The sequence below is a fragment of the Lissotriton helveticus genome, chromosome 5_1 (assembly GCF_964261635.1).
Source record: "Lissotriton helveticus chromosome 5_1, aLisHel1.1, whole genome shotgun sequence".
NCBI lineage: Eukaryota > Metazoa > Chordata > Amphibia > Caudata > Salamandridae > Lissotriton > Lissotriton helveticus.
This window is the reverse complement of record NC_136065.1, coordinates 2054610825-2054631823: the sequence shown is the minus strand read 5'-3', so window position 1 is coordinate 2054631823 and position 20999 is coordinate 2054610825. Positions and strand designations below refer to the sequence as shown.

General features: G+C 46.0%; 1 protein-coding gene across 2 annotated transcripts in view; it reads right to left on the bottom strand.

Annotated features, from left to right (window-relative positions):
* The window catches only part of LOC144756277 (uncharacterized), a 294158-nt gene that overhangs the window by 204180 nt on the left and 68979 nt on the right, over positions 1-20999 (bottom strand). Inside the window, exons 3-5 of one of the 2 annotated variants that reach the window (XM_078645937.1) lie at positions 3361-3434; positions 2273-2383; positions 366-470 (exon numbers count right to left, since the gene is read on the bottom strand). In XM_078645937.1, coding sequence (XP_078502063.1) covers positions 366-470; positions 2273-2383; positions 3361-3434 — 290 coding nt within the window. The remainder of the gene's footprint in view (positions 1-365; positions 471-2272; positions 2384-3360; positions 3435-20999) is intronic. The other variant, XM_078645938.1, reaches the window with a different exon arrangement.

Below are 20999 nucleotides of genomic sequence, written 5' to 3'. Positions count from 1 at the left end.
CCATACAACATGAAAGTATAAGCCATACTACACTATTTAAACAGATGCACATGAGGGCAGATGCAGGTATTCAGGACGGAGACCTCAATGGAGTGACAAATCAGGTTATTGGACAGCATCATATTTATGGAAATGTCACAGCAAGTGAAATACCCTAGACCAGGGGCAACTGAGTATAAGGTTAGCCTCTGTGTCCACTCTCATTTTCCTCTAAGGTAGAAAAATATGTCGACTGCCTGGTGGTGGTATTCTGGTCAGCGCTCAACGAGAGCTAAAAAACAAACCCCATAATCTCAATTCTTAAATCAAACATCATGACAAAAAGTAAACTCACGGAGAAGATGGGGGAATATGTATTTTCTCACCGTAATTGAAGTTGCTCTGCCTTTCTACCATGAAATCCAGGTTCTTGCAGTTGGAGTAGGTTTTGAACGCCTCCATCTCAGCATCGTTCCCACTATGAGACCGACCTGGAAAAGAAAGACAAACATCATATGACTGCAGCAGATGACCACTGAGGCCTAATTATATTTTTGAAGAATGACAGCAAAAAGTTATATATACATTTAACAACAAAGCTGAGATATAGATCAAAAGGGAAAGTGGCACGCTGTTTGAAAATATTCATCTTTGTAAAGTCCAAATGACTCAGCGCAGAAGAATGCATTATTGACGTATCCATCTGCCTCCTTTACCCACCACAGTATTTTAGAAGTGCAATTTAGGTAGGGTTCCGGCTCCTGGTAGGTAAGGTGTATTCAATTGATGCTTATGGGGGATCAATAGAGATCAGCTGTGGTCTACGGCTTGGTCTGTAGGCAGGGCAATGGACAGTCTACATATGGTAGATACTACTTAGCAGAAATACATTTCTGTTGTCCCAGATGTTTTACACTAGAAACTTAAGAGTGGTGTCAGAGATTCGGTAAAGTTTGGCACTTTGCCATTCAGGGCATTCTCTGTGATTGGTGAACATCCACCCTAAGGCATAATCTTTGGAACCTGCACTAACACCTTTAACTCTACAGTATCTGATGATGCAGAGGCCCTACTTCAGCTCTACTGTGCACTTATTCTGACTAGAATTGTCCAAACATTTAGTTGCACTAATGCCCCATATCGATAGAGGTTAGAAGAAGACACGTTGTTAGCTGCCTGCACTTGCCACATCCTCATTGTTATCACCCCTGTGCTGTCCACAGGTTGACAACATCCTCTACCTGGTCATCTTTTGTATTGATGCTACCTACTCTCACTTGCCTCCTTACTGTACATACTACACTGCCTCTAAAAGTTATACAAATCTTCCTATTCTCTCAGATAACATTTTCTAAAGTACTCTGCCATTCTTCCGGGTCAAGCAGTGCTATATCAAATAAATCAATAAATAAGGTGTTCCTGTTTTGGATTGGGACATTGGATTATGTTAAACTGAAGAAAAACATTGTTAAAATACATTTATAACAAACAACGCCAAGTAATGAAAAATTAACAAATAAAAACAAGACAAAAACAGACCAGGATCTAAGACTGACCAACCCACTAATAAATGTTTAGTACGACATTTTAAAGCCTAAATTTTGTAATTGAAATGCCCCATACAATATATCTACTAAACCATATAAAAGTTCTACTGTCAGATCAGAACTCACTTGCCTATTGAAGCCAAGCAGAATCTGTTGACCCATTTTGTGGTAGAAAAACATGGGGAATTAGATTTAGAAGGAGTTGAGTCAAAATACGTTTGTACCAGGGAGATCTGGGGTGAAGGAAAGTATAAAGGGTCAGGATGAGAATGGAATGCCTAAGTAATAGGAAATAGGTTAGTGTGCTGCATTTCAAAAACATACAGTGAAAGACAGGAAGACCACAGTGTTGTTGCTTTAAGAAGAATTTGAATAAACACTGCATCAGTACAATATGGATGGTGAAAGACGTGCAATTTTTGTGTAACCCAGTCAATTTACTATTATGTGGTCTTAGACATTTTGAAACTGATGTACTTTGCAATTCAGTTTATCATTTTATTTTTCAATTTCCGCTTTCCAGTTACTCAAGGGTACATTCAGTTGCAGTTCTAAGATTGTCTTTATTCATATCTTTCAAGATGTTTTATCCATATGATTTAAACTTTCATGAGGCTCACCACAAATCACGCATCAGCACACAAAGGTGGGTCTGGAGATCTGGTTGGGACTGTGTTCATGCAACCTTAACACTGAAACATGACAACTTGGCGAAACTTTTGACTAGCACAGCGCTGCATACTTACAAAACAAGATCTCTCCAATGGTGTACTGTACGTCAGTGTCGTTGTTCAACTTAAAGACGATGCAGTCATCAGACATCTTGTGTACTTGTGAGGACATCTCGTGCGCCTTATCTGAAAAGCGGACAGAGTGAATGCGGTAGGTCCCATTTGCGGTGAAAGAAGTCCAGTCTGTGGCATAGCAGTGTAAAGTGAATGCTACAACAAGGTGCACACGTTTGCACTAGGCTGCTTAGATTATGAAAAAACAGTGCAACAACAGTCAAGAGAGGCAAGATTGAACCACAATGTTTGTCTTGGTTTTGGTCCACGACCAGAAGGAAGCACATATCTTAAGAAGCATTCTGGATCACAAGGGTAAGAACCCCCTCTTTGTGCTGGTGTAGAGACGAGATGGAATAAGAGAGGAGATTTAGTAATAGAATGACATGCCTCAAAAACATCATCTAGTGGAGATGCTGTGAGTTATGGGTATCCAACCTTAGGCAGGACACGAATGATGAAGCAGAAAAGTAGATGCAGGGACAGGGTATGAGATAGAAATGAAGGCTACAGAAAGTGTAAAAGGGAGCCTCGAGACAGAGAGACAGACAGAGAATGGAGAGAGAGAGACAAAGGATGCGTGTGCACGTGTTTGTGTGCCCATGAGTGCATTCATCTGTACGTCTGTGCAAGCCTTTCTGTGCTTGGAAGCCTGTATGTCTGTGGGTTCCGAAATATGTCTTCGCATTTGCAGATCTTTTTTACCTTCAGAATTCCTTTTAAGATTAAGGCTTCAGTGGACATGTTAGTCTGTAGAACAATGAGGAGACTCAAATTCAATCAAACTGATCCAAGCCCTATTACCATTTCCCAGATGCGGCCCTTCTCAGTTTTCTTCTCATTCGTTACCTTTAGTCAGATTTAATTTTTTGCAGCAAATCATACAAAAGTAAATTTGCAATGCTTTTTACACATTTAAATTTTCAATAGTTCTAATATTGTCCAATTTCTCTTACTGCAGTTCATAATTTCATGCTGTCATTGGATATGCAACCTGAATGGCATGAGGTATTCACAGGTATTGCAGTGGATGAAAGATAAGTGTATACCTTTTATCTTAACTGAGCCATCCTCTTCCAAAAAGGTTAAATTTTCATGGTTATAGATCACAATTTGCCCTTGTCTGAAAAATAATCAAGATCCCTTATATTAGAAAACATGTTGAATTTCAGCATTATAACTATCTCCTCTAAATTTAACAATATTCGTTAAGAAACAAACAATGTCCATATCATTCGCGCAACTGACTTCAAAGTAAAAAGAAATAGCAAACGAAGTGCACACATTTAACCACATTGCAAAAATGCAACCCTATCTTTACACTTGATCACAATGTTATTTCTACCAAAAGACACTCTCCTAAAGAGGACATCCTACTGAGACCTCAGCACTTGTGGCTCTCTGTATAATCCACAAAATCTACTACGTTTTCAGTGAATTCTTTTATTTTTACATCCTCTGCGAAAAAGGTAAATAAAAACTAAAAACCACAAATTCCTGACATTGTATTGGCTGAGACTTCTACAGGATTGAAACATGTACTTACTCAATTAATTAGTTGTTGTTTTTTCAAGAATCAATCTTAGATTTAAAAAAAATGCATTTCATTAACTATCTGCCAAGGGTGAAATTTTCTGTAAAATACAGCTGATTTGCAAATAAAAGTTTGGGTTGAAATTAACAATTAGGTGAACTACTCGAACAACTTCTACCTAGTGATTTAATCAAGACTCCTATTACAATTAAACTAAAAAAAATCAGTAGACACCATGAACTTACACCATCCATTCACTGTCCACCCACAACAAAGGAGCACACTTGTCTGAATATTCTTCCATCTAAGTAACATATTACACAACTTCCCTTTTGAACAAGTTTGGTCACACCATTTTGCTATCACCTTCCTCACTTCTGGGAAAGACCATGTAATGGCATTCCTTGTCAATAACATTCAGAAGATTTCAGAGCCAGTGTTCTCACTATTAATATTTCAACAATACTAGATCAATCGTCAGCTACTTCAATAAACCTACTCTGAAATTAGTAAGAGAGTAACTGTGTGTGCTTTGGTACTCTAGGCAACACGATAACAGTAAAGGAATCACAAGGTGTTAGAAACTGGGTTGTCGATTAACTGGACTATGAGCCATGGTCAAGCAGCAACCATAATCCTAGTCAGGGTAAGAGGAAGTCTAAATTAGCCTGCGCTCACCCTCTGTTCGTTTGGCATAGAGCAGCGAGGCTTAACTTAGAGGCAGTGTGTAGAGTGTTTGTGCAACACTTCAAACAGTAAAACTGTGAAAATACCATACAAAAGGATTAAAAAATTCATTCATTAATAATTAAAACAAGACCAAAATGACAAAGATCCAATTAGTAGAACCGGAGATAATTGAATTTGAAAGTTTATAGTGAAAAACAGTACCAATGTGCTACTGTGGATATCAGATCGTGCTGGACCGGGACAAACTCACACGTTCAGGATGACCGCGATGGAGCGCAGGCCGGCTACAGGTATCCAGTTAGGCCCATTTACCACATGTGACCCAACCACTATTGGGTCAGAGGGAGTAGGAGAGGGTTTGCACATAGGGCAAAGGACGGTTGTTCATGCTCTCCCTTCCAGCACCGTTTTTACTAAAGAAGCGTTCAGGCCCTTCTGTTATTAACCCCACCAGTTGGGGCTTTTTACACCTCCTTCACTGAGGAATGACAATGAGATGTGTGGAAAAAAAATGACAGGAAGGCCTCACACACCTCCCAGATGTCAGGCTTCATCATTAACCATCCCACATTCGCCAAATAATCCTCCAATGGCGAACAAGCCCATTTTAGGGTTGTAGTCCCAGTATTAGTAGGAAACTAAGGTGAAAGTAAAAACAAAGGGAAAAAAAGGAAGGGGAAGTGGGTTCAATAAAAATCCCGACTGCCTATCAGTCCCCTATTCTTAACCTTATTCATTGGTGGAGGAGGGATTAAAAACATGAAACATAGGATAATGATAACCCTATTATGATGCTGGTTGTGCACTAAATCAGGTCGACATATTTCAGCCCTGTCATGGCCCCATAAGGGGTCTCGGGCTTTCTTCAGGACCGTAATGAACCCAATGTGTCCATATGTTGCTTCCATAAAACACGCGTACAGATTTCACACATACAATACCCGATTGACACCTGGTCAAATCTGGATCCTTCAGTATCATGAGGAACCTTCTCCTGTAGGTTTAGGTGGTGTGCCTCATGGAAGGGCGGGGGAGGGAGTCCTGCAGTCACACCTTCGTCAAGGTACTCCCTCGCTGGATACCTCTTGTGTATCCCTGTCCTCCTCCCGATGGGCCATCAGGAGAAGGATCTGCCTGATACTAAAGGACCCAGATTGGACCAGGTGTCAATCGGATATTGTATGCAAGAAATCTGTACGCATTACACTGTAAGGTGTAACAAGCCCCAACAGGTGGGACTAATACCAGAAGGGCCTGTTTGTTTCTTTAGTGAGAACCCAGTTAGGCCCCCCTGAACAAAGTACCTTAAATCCTGGTCGTGCAGCAGCGTTGGTGCATGGATCCGTGAAGATGTGTTGCACAGCAGAAGCAATGCGTTGGCTCCAAGATGCGGCAATGCTGCGGTATGAGGTCCAAATGCATCGACGTCGAGGATCCCGTCAATTGGGCTTGCAATACCGTGTTTGTGTCGAGGATGCATGATGCAGCATAGGCGGTGCATCGGTTCCGGTGAAGCTGTGATATGGAGTGTCGTTTTTTTTCTTTGAGGTTGCCATCGACAAAGGATGCTAGGAACTTGCTCCAGGAAAAGCATCACTCAGTGGCTGTTCTGAAGGCAATGCGTCGGTCTCAAGATGCGGGATGCGGGGCGATGCGAGTCTTTTGCAATGGATCCAATCCACGCAGAAGCGGCTGTGTGGCGTTCTGTTCAGGGATGTGGTGCTCAGCCAAGAATATGTGTCAGTTTTGCTTGGGATGCGTTGCTCAGCAGAGAAGATACGTGGGTACCGCTGGCACGTACATCATGCCCACTTCAACGGGTCCAGGACGGGGATGGCACCACTAGGCAGGGTAGACTCACAGATAAGAGGAGTCCAGATGTAGGAGTTGGAAGCCTGTTATGTCCCCGAGGCTTCAGATGAGGAGGCCAGCCAGCTAGCCATTGGAGTCACTCTGGGTTTTGGGGTCAAGTGCAGAAGGTCCAGGCCGTCTCACCCAGGAAAGAGTGCAGCAGGCAACAGATAAGCACAGCAAAGTAGGAATCCAGCAAGGAAGCAGTCCAGCAGAATAGCAGTCCTTCACCAGCACAGCAGTCCTTCTTCCTGGCATGGTATCCTCAGGTCCAGAAGTGTACCTAAGTGGTCTTGCGGAGTCTCTGGTTTACCTGAGACTCTTATGCTGGCACGAGCATAGTCTTGCCAGACACTACTCAACTGTGTACCGATATTGTATGAGTGCAGTGGTTGTAAGATTGTTTGAATTGGTTTGATTGATGTATGATTGTATGTATTTATTCTCTTCCAGGGGGCATTTTGTAGATATATATTTTCTTAGGAAGTGTTTCTTATAAAAAAAGAAATTTGGAATGTGAACAATCACGGCTGTAAGAGAAATGTACTTGTGAGAAAATATGATGACGAACAATTTATAAAAATGAAGCTCTTTGAAAAAGTCTGATAATGCAAAAAAGAGATAAAAAAGAATATGAAATATTAAAAAAAGTAATGAGAAAAGTTGAGTTGTCACTGTTACATTTTTAATGTTGAATGTTTGTTGAGATGCATATGAACTATGTCAAAAGATAAAAATATGAAGGTCTGTGAGGGAAATATATAGTATTGTGTTTTGTTTCAAACCCCTCTTTTCCCTGACCCAGATTCACTGCAGAGGGGTTCCCCTAATTCTAGTTTTTTCTTAAGTGGTGGTGTCAGAGGTCCACTACTTATACCCAGTTGAACCTTTGGAGTCTGAAGACTTCAAAGACAGACCTTTGAAGTGCACAGAAGCCCTGCCCTTCCTGCCCTGGCTCCGGACTTACTACATGGGGTATGCTGCCCTTTAGTGGGGACCGAACACAGCCTATTCAGGTGTTAGTGAGGCTGGGCCCAGCTCATCCCTCCCATCCTGCCAGGATGGTCCATCAAGTCACACCTAAGCTTCCAATGTGTGTGGATGTTTAGGAGGAATGCACAAAGCCCAGCTGTCACCCACCCCAGACATGTGACCTGAGTCAGGCATCAGGCACCAAGTGGCTAAAGTAAGAAAATGCCAACTTTCTAAAATTGCCGTTTTCAGAGTTGCAATTTAAAATCCGATTTCACTATAAATTATGATTTTAAATTAGGATTCCTGAGGCACCAGACTTGGAGGTTTTATCTCTTCTAAATTGGGAATGACATTTATAAAAGGTCATTATAATGTTATCCTACCGGAAAAATAGTCCTTGCTGGAGTAAAAATCAACTTTGAGAGTTTTTTACTAACAGGACATGTAAAACTTAAAAGTAATTTTGGTGTCTTTGAAATACATTGCACTCTGTTCTCTGGGTTGTCCAGGGCCTACCTTAGGGGTGACTTATATGAATAACAAGCATTGAAAATGCAATAGGTCTCGCAATAGAAGAGTTTGACATTTTTCGTTTTGCAAATGGATGAGTGGCGTTGCGTGGATGAGTGGCGTTGCGTGGATGAGTGGCGTTGCGTGGATGAGTGGCGTTGCGTGGATGAGTGGCGTGTGTGAGTGGCGTTGCGTGTGTGAGTGGTGTTGCGTGTGTGAGTGGCGTTGCGTTGTGAGTGGCGTTGCGTGTGTGAGTGGCGTTGCGTGTGTGAGTGGCGTTGCGTGTGTGAGTGGCGTTGCGTGTGTGAGTGGCGTTGCCTGTGTGAGTGGCGTTGCCTGTGTGAGTGGCGTTGCGTGGATGAGTGGGGTTGGAATGCAATAGGTCTCGCATTAGAAAAGTTGTAGTTATTGGTCTTGTAAATGACATATTTTATTTATTTTTTCGTTGTTAAAATTGCTAAATTGATGGCTTTGTCATTTACAATGCCAATAGTTATAACTTTCGCGAATGTGACACCTATAGCATTTGGAATGCAACATGTTTTGTATTTACGTGACTTAGATGGCAGCTCTGGTCGTTAGGCCACATCTCTAGAGAGCAGGAGAGTGCAGCAGGGGAGAGAAGCACAGCAATGCAATAGGTCTCGCATTAGGAAAGTTTGAGCTATTGGTATTGTAAAGGATACATTTTTTATTTATGTGCTTGTTTTGAAAATAGCGAAATTAATAGCTTTGTTATTTACAATGCCAATAGTTTTATCTTTCGCAAATGTGACACCTATTGTAACACAATATGTGTTAAGAGGGTGAGTGAGGGTGAGGGGTTGAGGGTGAGGGGTTGAGGGTGAGTGAGGGTGAGGGGTTGAGGGTGAGTGAGGGTGAGGGGTTGAGGGTGAGTGAGGGTGAGGGGTTGAGGGTGAGTGAGGATGAGAGGGTGAGTGAGGGTGAGTGAGGGTGAGGGTGAGGGGTTGAGGGTGAGTGAGGGTGAGGGGTTGAGGGTGAGTGAGGGTGAGGGGTTGAGGGTGAGTGAGGGTGAGGGTGGGTGAGGGTGAGGGGTTGAGGGTGAGTGAGGGTGAGGGTGAGTGAGGGTGAGGGTGAGGGGTTGAGGGTGAGTGAGGGTGAGAGAGTGAGTGAGAGTGAGGGTGAGTGAGGGGTTGAGGGTGAGGGGGTGAGGGGTTGAGGGTGAGTGAGGGTGAGGGGTTGAGGGTGAGTGAGGGTGAGGGGTTGAGGGTGAGTGAGGGTGAGGGGTTGAGGGTGAGTGAGGGTGAGGGTGGGTGAGGGTGAGGGTGAGGGTGAGTGAGGGTGAGGGTGGGTGAGGGTGGGTGAGGGTGGGTGAGGGGTTGAGGGTGAGTGAGGGTGAGGGGTTGAGGGTGAGTGAGGGTGAGGGTGGGTGAGGGTGAGGGTGAGGGTGAGTGAGGGTGAGGGTGAGGGTGAGGGTGAGTGAGGGTGAGGGTGGGTGAGGGTGGGTGAGGGTGGGTGAGGGGTTGAGGGTGAGTGAGGGTGAGTGAGGGTGAGGGTGAGTGAGGGTGAGGGTGAGTGAGGGTGAGGGTGAGTGAGGGTGAGTGAGGGTGAGTGAGGGTGAGTGAGGGTGAGTGAGGGTGAGGGTGAGGGTGAGGGTGAGGGTGAGTGTGAGTGAGGGTGAGTGAGGGTGAGGGTGAGTGAGGGTGAGTGAGGGTGAGGGGTTGAGGGTGAGTGAGGGTGAGGGGTTGAGTGTGAGTGAGGGTGAGTGAGGGTGAGGGGTTGAGGGTGAGTGAGGGTGAGGGTGAGTGAGGGTGAGGGGTTGAGGGTGAGTGAGGGTGAGTGAGGGTGAGTGAGGGTGAGTGAGGGTGAGGGGTTGAGGGTGAGTGAGGGTGAGGGTGAGTGAGGGTGAGTGAGGGTGAGGGGTTGAGGGTGAGTGAGGGTGAGTGAGAGTGAGGGTGAGTGAGGGGTTGAGGGTGAGGGGTTGAGGGTGAGTGAGGGTGAGGGTGAGTGAGGGTGAGGGTGAGTGAGGGTGAGGGTGAGTGAGGGTGAGGGGTTGAGGGTGAGTGAGGGTGAGGGTGAAGGTGGGTGAGGGTGAGTGAGGGTTTGAGGGTGAGTGAGGGTGAGTGAGGGTGAGGGGTTGAGGGTGAGTGAGGGTGAGTGAGGGTGAGTGAGGGTGAGGGTGAGTGAGGGTGAGTGAGGGTGAGGGTGAGTGAGGGTGAGTGAGTGAGTGAGGGTGAGGGGTTGAGGGTGAGTGATGGTGAGGGGTTGAGGGTGAGTGAGGGTGAGGGTGAGTGAGGGTGAGGGGTTGAGGGTGAGGGGTTGAGGGTGAGTGAGGGTGAGGGTGAGGGGTTGAGGGTGAGTGAGGGTGAGGGGTTGAGGGTGAGTGAGGGTGAGGGGTTGAGGGTGAGGGTGAGTGAGGGTGAGTGAGGGTGAGTGAGGGGTTGAGGGTGAGTGAGGGTGAGGGTGAGTGAGGGGTTGAGGGTGAGTGAGGGTGAGGGGTTGAGGGTGAGTGAGGGTGAGTGTGAGTGAGGGTGAGGGGTTGAGGGTGAGGGGTTGAGGGTGAGTGAGGGTGAGGGTGAGGGGTTGAGGGTGAGTGAGGGTGAGGGGTTGAGGGTGAGTGAGGGTGAGGGTGAGTGAGGGTGAGGGGTTCAGGGTGAGTGAGGGTGAGGGTGAGGGTGAGTGAGGGTGAGGGTGAGGGTGAGTGAGGGTGAGGGGTTGAGGGTGAGTGAGGGTGAGTGAGAGTGAGGGTGAGTGAGGGGTTGAGGGTGAGGGGTTGAGGGTGAGTGAGGGTGAGGGGTTGAGGGTGAGTGAGGGTGAGGGGTTGAGGTTGAGTGAGGGTGAGGGTGGGTGAGGGTGAGTGAGGGTGAGTGAGGGTGAGGGTGAGTGAGGGTGAGGGTGAGTGAGGGTGAGTGAGGGTGAGTGAGGGTGAGTGAGGGTGAGTGAGGGTGAGGGGTTGAGGGTGAGTGAGGGTGAGAGGGTGAGGGTGAGTGAGGGTGAGGGTGAGGGGTTGAGGGTGAATGAGGGTGAGGGTGAGGGTGGGTGAGGGTGAGGGGTTGAGGGTGAGTGAGGGTGAGGGTGAGGGGTTGAGGGTGAGTGAGGGTGAGTGAGGGTGAGTGAGGGTGAGTGGTTGAGGGTGAGTGAGGGTGAGGGGTTGAGGGTGAGTGAGGGTGAGGGGTTGAGGGTGAGTGAGGGTGAGGGTGAGGGGTTGAGGGTGAATGAGGGTGAGGGTGAGGGTGGGTGAGGGTGAGGGGTTGAGGGTGAGTGAGGGTGAGTGAGGGTGAGGGTGAGGGGTTGAGGGTGAGTGAGGGTGAGTGAGAGGGAGGGTGAGTGAGGGGTTGAGGGTGAGGGGTTGAGGGTGAGTGAGGGTGAGGGGTTGAGGGTGAGTGAGGGTGAGGGGTTGAGGGTGAGTGAGGGTGAGGGTGAGTGAGGGTGGGTGAGTGAGGGTGAGGGTGAGTGAGGGTGAGTGAGGGTGAGGGTGAGTGAGGGTGAGTGAGGGTGAGTGAGGGTGAGGGTGAGGGTGAGTGAGGGTGAGTGAGGGTGAGTGAGGGTGAGTGAGGGTGAGGGGTTGAGGGTGAGTGAGAGTGAGGGTGAGTGAGGGTGAGGGGTTGAGGGTGAGTGAGGGTGAGGGGTTGAGGGTGAGTGAGGGTGAGTGAGGGTGAGTGAGGGTGAGGGGTTGAGGGTGAGGGGTTGAGGGTGAGTGAGGGTGAGGGGTTGAGGGTGAGTGAGGGTGAGGGGTTGAGGGTGAGTGAGGGTGAGGGGTTGAGGGTGAGTGAGGGTGAGTGAGGGTGAGGGGTTGAGGGTGAGTGAGGGTGAGGGTGAGTGAGGGTGAGGGGTTGAGGGTGAGTGAGGGTGAGTGAGGGTGAGGAGTTGAGGATGAGTGAGGGTGAGTGAGAGTGAGGGTGAGTGAGGGGTTGAGGTTGAGGGGTTGAGGGTGAGTGAGGGTGAGGGGTTGAGGGTGAGTGAGGGTGAGGGGTTGAGGGTGAGTGAGGGTGAGGGGTTGAGGGTGAGAGGGTGAGGGTGGGTGAGGGTGAGTGAGGGTGAGGGGTTGAGGGTGAGTGAGGGTGAGTGAGGGTGAGGGGTTGAGGGTGAGTGAGGGTGAGTGAGGGTGAGGGTGAGTGAGGGTGAGGGTGAGGGTGAGTGAGGGTGAGGGTGAGTGAGGGTGAGGGTGGGTGAGGGTGAGTGAGGGTGAGGGTGAGTGAGGGTGAGTGAGGGTGAGGGTGAGGGGTTGAGGGTGAGTGAGGGTGAGGGGTTGAGGGTGAGTGAGGGTGAGGGTGGGTGAGGGTGAGTGAGGGTGAGGGGTTGAGGGTGAGTGAGGGTGAGGGGTTGAGGGTGAGTGAGGGTGAGGGTGAGTGAGGGTGAGGGTGAGTGAGGGTGAGGGTGAGTGAGGGTGAGTGTGAGGGTGAGTGAGGGTGAGGGGTTGAGGGTGGGTGAGGGTGAGGGTGAGTGAGGGTGAGGGGTTGAGGGTGAATGAGGGTGAGGGGTTGAGGGTGATTGAGGGTGAGGGTGAGTGAGGGTGAGGGTGAGTGAGGGTGAGGGGTTGAGGGTGAGTGAGGGTGAGTGAGAGGGAGGGTGAGTGAGGGGTTGAGGGTGAGGGTGAGGGGTTGAGGGTGAGTGAGGGTGAGGGTGAGGGTGGATGTGGTGGTGGATGTGGTGGTGGATGTGGTGGTGGTGGATGCGGTGGTGGTGGATGTGGAGGTGGTGGTGGATGTGGTGGTGGATGTGGTGGATGTGGGGTGATTGCGGCTTGCAAGCTTATTCCGCTCACGTTATGCAGTTTCAAACATGAATGCCACCATTACTCTCAAATTCACTTGGCAGCAAACTGGTGAACTAATTAAAAGAAAGTCGTATTCAGCGTTATGGCCGGTACTTTATTCCAGCAAAGTGGCAAGCCAGTACACACCAATGAGCTAGTAAAGCTAAAAACACACCACATGGCACAATTGCTGGCTGAGCGAGCAGAAGTAAGCCAAACAGCTTTCCCGTAGCTAAGGAGAGCTGAGCTCTTTTTGTAGCAGCACGCATAAGAAAAGTCCCGTATTTTCACCAAAACACTCTATGATAATGATCAACCGAATTCAGAAGGCTTCCTGCCCTCATATATTCCCAAGAGAGCAGTAATCTTATAAGGAAATTCTGTCATCACACCTAAAGCTACGGATGAGGAGGGCTTGCTGGAAGACATTCAATTAATGAAAAAAAAAAAAAAAAAAGAAAAGGAGACACGGCCGGCCGGCCGTGAACTGAAAGCACGGCCGGCCGGCCGTGAAAAAGCCTTTGATGCCGCAGGGGGTAATTAGGGGAGGAGAATGGCTGGGTTGAGGCAGAGCGCCAAGCCTTTGATGCAGCAGGGGGCGGAGCGGGAAGAGCTGCTGGCGGCACTAAGCTGACGATTTGATGCTGTGCACGCGCATTTTAACTAATTGCGCTTGCGCATTGAGTTAAAAGTGCACATGCACTTCATCAAATCGCCAGTGAATCGCCAGTGTAGGTAAGCTTTGTTTAAGCCCCCATAGTCTCGCTCTGCTCAATGCGCATGCGCATTGACAGGCGAGACCTAAAAAAGTATAATGGTGTCAGAGGCAGTTAAAGTCATATCTACGGATTACATCATTTAAAAAAAATCTGTCTCAAATGTAATGAAAAACATCCATTAGGGTGCTTTATGTAAAAATATTAGAATAGCGATACACAAAATAGTTTACTAACTCTGAATGATTACAACACAGATACGAGCTCAGGCCTAACAGCATAACACATAATCTGGATGATCCAGGGAGTTTTGTGCGGATATATATATTTATAAAAAGCTCCTTATCTGAACTTCTTTCCTAACATTTAACAAATAAGTCACAAAAGGATAAATGTGTTAGTAAGAATGAGTTCAGTGTCCATTTTAAAATTTTGGGAGATGTACCTTAAAGAAAACATGTATTTTATCCTAATCGGTTTTAACTGGGTTAGTCATCTCCCAATACAATCATGAATTACAATTGAAAACTTTTTCTCTAGACATTCGATAAACAATTCAACAGCAGTGTAGGTTAGACGGGGTATTGCTGTTTTTTCTAAAAGCAATAGGTCGATCTTTAAAAGAATGTGGGTAATTTGAAGCTCTAACGGTAAATAGTTGGGAATGGATATGTATTTCAAAGGTTAAAAGGTCGGGTGACAGTTGCACTATCAAGCAAGAACTAAAAATCCATGCAGGTTCATGACTGCCCCCTTCCCATCTGTCCTGCTGCTACAGAAAAAACAACAAATTATAAAATTATTTAAGATTATTCGCATTAAAACATCATGTTTGGGCCTCTGAAAGTTCAAGGTCGGGCAGCTGGATCAATAAACAAAATGATCACAGCTAAGTGGAAGGCAAGCGCTCTTTTGTGGAAGCACACAAGTGAAAAACTATCAAAATATGCACTCCTGGCTCCCAAAATGTGGATGGAACCAAAGCCCCTGTCCTGGTGACTCTCACATAATTGTCTGTCGACAGCTGTGCTGTCAAACCAGACCATAAAAAGCTATGCATTATTCATATAGAAACAGCTCAGTTAAGGCCATCCCACCCTTGTTTCCAAGAAGGTTACATAAATGAAAACAAAAGAATCCAATTTCACCATAAATGACTCATTACATTTTGTTACGTGTGGGGTGCTTGCCATTAAGGAATTTCGAAAAAAAAAAAAAAAAAGATGTGTTTTAGGCAAAGTATTTTGCAATCTCTTTTGCCCAAATTGCACATGTAAATTCACAGGAAATATTTCAGAATTTAGTGGACTTAAATGTGAAAAGTATAGATAAAATACATCTACTGATTTTCTTGTATAGAGTGCGACAAAACCTTAATTATAAATAGCTATGTCACTGTAGTGTTACATAATCGGCATTTTTTTCAAAATTCATAATTCATTACAACAGCAGAACCATAATTACATATCTTCCTATGACCTCAAGCAATAAGTTTATTAGACTCCTCTCAAAAGGTAGCAGGAAAGGTGGTATTGGGTAGGATCATCGAGTGGGCAGACGAAAATCACATTCTGTCAGATCTTCAAGCGGGCTTCAGAACAGGAACAGGCACAATCGAGCAGACGTTCCGCTTTCTAATGATCTATTGGAAAGTGGTGGTGCTGGGAGGGGGCAGTCTGTATTTAGTCTTCATTGACTTGCGGACTGCCTTCGACCTGGTACCACGTGCACTTCTATGGAACGTCCTCGATGGGTTAGGCCTCCCCCCCTATTTGTTGTCATTGCTTGTAAAACTTCACGATAGGAATTTTGCCCAAATTAGATGGGGTGCTCAGGGGGAGAAAACATCTTGTATCCCCGTGGACAGAGGCGTCCGCCAGGGGTGTGTGCTTGCCCCCACTCTGTTTTCTCTTTATATTAACGGAGTGGTGGAGCATCTTTTACAAAAACCATCAGATGCACCCACCCTGGGTGGAAGGAAGATCCCAACGCTCCTGTTCGCGGACGATACTCTCCTAATTTCAAAATCACCGATGGGCATCCAATCGTTGCTTTCTAGCTTCCAAACCTTCTGCAATGAAAGGGGTTTGGCCATAAATATAGGCAAAACTAAGTTTTTAGTCCTTAACCCGCCAAAAAAATCTGTTTATCCCCCGGTCCTAGATTCTGTCCCACTTGATCGCGTAAAAGAATTTGACTACCTGGGTATACGCATCAGTGATACTATGAGCTGGAAGGCACACCATCAAAAAGTCTTCCTTACCCATAAAAGGGTGGCAGGTGTGCTGCTCAAGGAGCAGCGAGCATCATCATCAAAACCCATTGGGGCTCCCCTAGATATCTATAGGGCAAGGGTTGTAAGTGCGGCACTTTACGGTGCAGAGCTGTGGGGCACTCAAAGAGTTGACACTCTGGCCCACCTCGAGAACAACTTCCATAAAGACCTAATGGGTTTGCCCCACAGCACGCCAACAATCCCATTGCTGATAGATGCAGGTACCCGGTCAATCTGCGACCAAGCGAAACTACGCCCACTCCTGTTATGGTCCAGAATTTGGAATGTGCAGGAATTATGTAGTTACGCTGATGCATTGACCGACATTTTGTCACTACCGGGTTCCCATAAGATCATCTGGCTTAGGGAGGTTAAAAAGCTGCTCCACAAATTAGGCCTAGGAGAGGCTTGGTCCAACAGATCTGCACCCACGAAAGAACAGCTTAAGAAGGTCTATTGGGCATGGGTAGACAGTGAGAGGGCCCGAAGCACAAACCATTGTAAATCTGTAGCTCTGTTTCTGTTAGCCAAGGAGTTACCGTTAAGGGAACCTTATCTAGACATCATTCAGAGCTCAAGGGACAGAGCACTGTACATTAAGTTCAGGTTGGGGGTGCTTCTATTATGTGAGTTCACGTCAACTTGGAAACCGCCCGCTCAAACCGTACCCTTTTGCCCCTTTTGTGATCTAAGGGTAGAGTCTGTCTCTCACATGTTGTTCGAATGTAGTGTCTATGTAGCCCCGAGACGTAGGTGGTTGAAGCCCCTTTGCAGAAGCCTGGGAACACGCTCTCACTTGGAAGCCCTGCGTATCTTACGTACAGATGCTAGACCCTTCTTTTCCACTTGTATGGCAAAATTTTTGGGTTGGGCTTGGCGTCTAAGAACTGCAAGAAAACTGTTAATCCAGTGAACGAGCCCACCCACCCAGTATGCTGTTCTGGATATGAAATGTTTTTATGCTGATGATTGTTGTTAAAAATGTTTTTTAAAGATGTGTAAATGCTTTTATGATATGTTTTTATCGAATAAAGCTATTACTACTACTATGACCTCAAGCATACATGGCATTGAAATACTTATGTTCGACACTGCAACCGTAGTGCTTCCAGAACTTGCGCTTCTATGGAACTTAAAGTGTTTGTTACTTCCTGGAACTGACAGGAAAGCCAACATTTCCAGGAATACAAATGAATTCAATGATTGCTCTATAACAAGAAAAAATAACGCAGCTAACATGAACATCCCAAAAAAATCTCTAAACCCCTTCCCGCTCAGGCTTACATCTTATCCACCCATCAGTCATCCTTAAAAGGGCCATCTGGTGAGCGATCTCACAATGTGTCAAACCCCTAGCAGATGCCATCAAAGAAATATTTAATGATTGGAGGTGATGCAGGACTAGGGAAAGCGAACTGTTGTTTTCTCTTCATTGAAGGCCCCTTTACTAGATATTTACTCTTTGGGAGAATCTGCGGTCCTCACAGTAGGTCACATGATTAGAGAGTCAAACCACAGGTAGCAGGCTGTATGAAGGAGTTCTTAACATTCACTTAGGGCATAGCGGGCTTTGTGAAGCATCGATCACCAGAGTTTTCGACTAACAATGCAGTCCTCACCCATCCAATAAAAGAATAACAAGAAACAAATGCAAGCCAAAATATACTGGTCAACTTTTAACATCTCAAACCCCTCACACCCAAGCACGATTTAAAACATAATGCGATTTAAAAGCTCGAGGAGTGCATGAGGGGACACAATAACCTAGAGTATCGATGAGCAGACATCAGTCAAGGACAGAAACAGCACCGACTACCCTAAGGGAGAATATCCTCATTACTCTGGAGTGATCCTACTCAACTCAGCTGCTTCTGCACCAGACAGCTATAGAATTGTGATCTAAATGCTGAAGTAGTGGTTAGGCATTGCCAGGGCCCGAAAAATCCACTCCACCGCTCGCATATGCAAGCTGAATTTAACGAGGGCAAGCTGTTTTTAGGTCCTACTCGCACTTTCTGGCGAGTAGGAAGACAAACTAACTTTTGTCCTATGTCTCTGAAAACGGAGTAAATGTGACAAGATAACAAGATTTAAAGGCATTTTTATTGCTCACAAAGTTAATCAGCAATAAAGATGCCTTTAAATCTTGTAATCTTGTCCCATTTGCTTGGCTTTCAGAGACGGAGGTCAAGTAGGTTGCAGTTAGGTGGAGGAGAATTTTCAAGGTACTGGACCTGAAGGACTAGTACTATTTTTTGGATTCTTCGAGCCCTGATTGCAAAAATGGCCCCAGATTGGATCCAACTATTCCTGCAATAATTCACCTAGACACAAAGCCCAATGCAGCATTCCACAAAGTTACTCTATCTTCGATTCAATTCCATCACAAAGCAGATCAAAGTACTCAGCAGAGCAAAGGTTGGACTGCTCCCTCCCAGGGGTGTGGAATTTAATAAACTATCTACTTGTCCATGGGGCAGGGTGCTTCATAAATCTACTTGTCCTGTAACAAAATCCACTTGTCCCTTTTGTGCCATGTAATGCAGCAAAAGTTATGGCAGCAATCTCATTATATATAAGAGCTCTAAAATAGCCTCTCCGGTTATGCCAGGGTTTTTTCCATAGTAGGGTTTGAATACTAGCAATTCCCTTATGTTGCCACGCTTCTGCAGATCTACATACTTGGGCTGAAGGTAATGGCAGGGTTGGAATGCCCCTTTAAGTCTATGCAAACCAATTAACTTGAATGTTTGAAGGGTTTTCACCAACACTTCTTTAATACTTTCTCATACTGAGAAAATTTACTCCGTACAATGGCAGACAAACTTCTTCCAGGGTTGGGAAAAAAAAGTGGTTGGAGGGAAAGTGAATTTGCAAAGACTCAGATTTTCGCTTGAGCAAATCTACACCTGGATATTTGCTCCTGCTGAAATGAAGTTCACAAATCTGTTATTGAACTACTATTTCTTGGCCTACTTATATAAAGTCTTGTGAATTCACACAAGTTGTATATCTGCACTCAATGCAAGAACATGGGTGCACTTTTGAGACTGTATTTAATAACTGGGCCTCTAATTAGGTCTGGCGTTAACCACGACCGTTTGTGTTTATTAAAATTCTGATTCTCTCGCTCTCTCTATGACTCTCTCTCTCTCTCTGTCTATTGGCTAGCTTCACTTTCGTGACAGCATTCTGTTCTTTCACAAGGAGCAGATGACACACAGTCGTTTTGTTCAGTTCCAGGAACACTGTGGCAATGTGTGCTTTTGAGACCAACATGTTTTTGTTTTTGCCAGTGTTTGTTATAATGGTGAGGGCCTGGCAGCTCCCACGCCAATAAGGTATTACAACAAGCATTTGCAATGCAATAGGTCTCGCAGTTGTGAGAGTTTGAGCTATTGGCATTGTAAATGGCAATGCCTTTTATTTACGTGTTATTTTTTAAATCATAAATGAAAGGCATTGTAATTTACAATGCCAATAGCTTAAACTGTTTCAAATGCGAGACCTATTGCATTGCAAATGCTTGTATTTCTTCGTTCTGGTGTTTACTTAACTGTTGATGGTTGTACGCTTAAACACAGCTACCCATTGTGCTTGCACTGTCAATGTGAATGTATCAACTTGTATTTTTCAAGTATTGCCTCGTAATCTAATTCTAATGTGCTACGTTTACATTCCCTTTGCCAACGTTTACACTATAGAAACTGCGTAAATGAATAGATAAGAGCCAAGGGGCGAATTGACGGCCAGGATGTCGGCTCCAGTTCGCCCCTCGCATTCTGGTAGTCAGTTCTCAATGCTTTTGAATTGCAACTTTGAGGGCGTTTGCCCCCAGCGCAGATAGGAGTGGTACTTGTAATCACGGACTGTACCTTCCTTAGTGGTGGCAAACACGTTTTTGTATTGGTGAGTAATTAAAAACATAAGATGTCCTGCATGTACCATAATGCAGTGGAACAGCTGGCGCTGCGTTCTTGCACATATGCATTTTGTCAAGCGGAATAGACAGTCAACAATCTCTCCTTTGAGTGTTGCTTTTAGAAATGACGCATTCCGCGGTGTAAGCTTTCGGTGGTAATTAGCGGCTCACCCCTCCTCAGCAGTGACCGAGCGCGCCATCATTCACGGCAGGATCGGAGCCCTGGCTTCTTGCCAATGCTTTAAGCCCTCATGACAAAAGTTGGAGAACTTTAGACTGCCCTTCCCGCCCTCTTTCGCCCTTTGTGTGTCGTAATTCGGTGTTTAAGGGCTCGGACCTTGGTTTTTTCATTGTCCTGCGGCACGCCCCCTCCATGGGCCCTGGCAGGGATGCAGGAAGGCTAGGCACACGCATGGTGGAGGTGCTGAAAGTTCACACCTTGACCTGTGAGTGGCCCAGGGTCAGCTTCCAGAAACGGCCGGTTTGCTCTCCAGTCCACTGCCTTTTTCTGAACATTAATTTAGCCCCTGTTTCGGGTATCCAGTGTGCTACAGTATTTACTTTACCAGATCCACTGGAATTATGTTGCAGAGGAGTATCAAATTATGCGGCTGGGTTGACTGGGTTATGTGGCAAGAAAAGTTAAATTATGCGGCCCAATGCAGCACTTTTTTCAAATAGTATTACTTAACTATGTTTATCGATTTAACACACAGTAATTCTGTCTGTCCAAAGAGTTCACCGAATTAGTACTAGTTGAATAGCCAAATACAGAAACAAAACAACTGAAAAATGACCAATTAACCTTTTTACTGGGCAATCGTACATGTCATGTGTTAGTAACTGTTGATCCGTTTCAGCCCAACGCAATTTTGTGTTAAAATCTGAAGATTCTGCAGCAGATAGATTATGTGGCAAATCAATCACTATGCAAAAAAGCTTCCTCCGCAGAATCGCATAATTCCAAGGGTACCTTACTCCTAATTAGAATGTCGAGTGTGTGTAAATTTACGCCATCTGGACCTTTGCCTCCCCTGTTGAAGAAAAGGCGTACACCCTCTCCTAGTTCTGCACTTGAGTGCAAGCGAGGTTACACTGTCCCTGTTGCAGTTGCTGTGCACGAGTAAGCAACCTTACGCTGCACCTGCCTTTGCTGTATCTCTTGTGCACAAGTACGTTTATACTGCACATAGCCCCCCCCCCCACACACAGTTTGCACCGGATGTGCGCGCGCCAGTGTATGCTGCAGCTGTTTTGCACAAGCAAGCTTACGCTACACCTGCCTTTGCTGTACCTCTTGTGCACAAGTACGTTTACACCGCACGCCCATAACCTGCACGGTTTGTGCGCAAGCAAGTGTATGCAGCACATGTTTTACACAAGTAAGTTTACGCTGCACCTGTAGCTTCTTCTGCATGTGTATTGCACAAGGAAGCTTGTGCTGCACATTGGTACTCTTGCACAAGCACGCTCACAGAGCATACCCTTGCTGTATGTC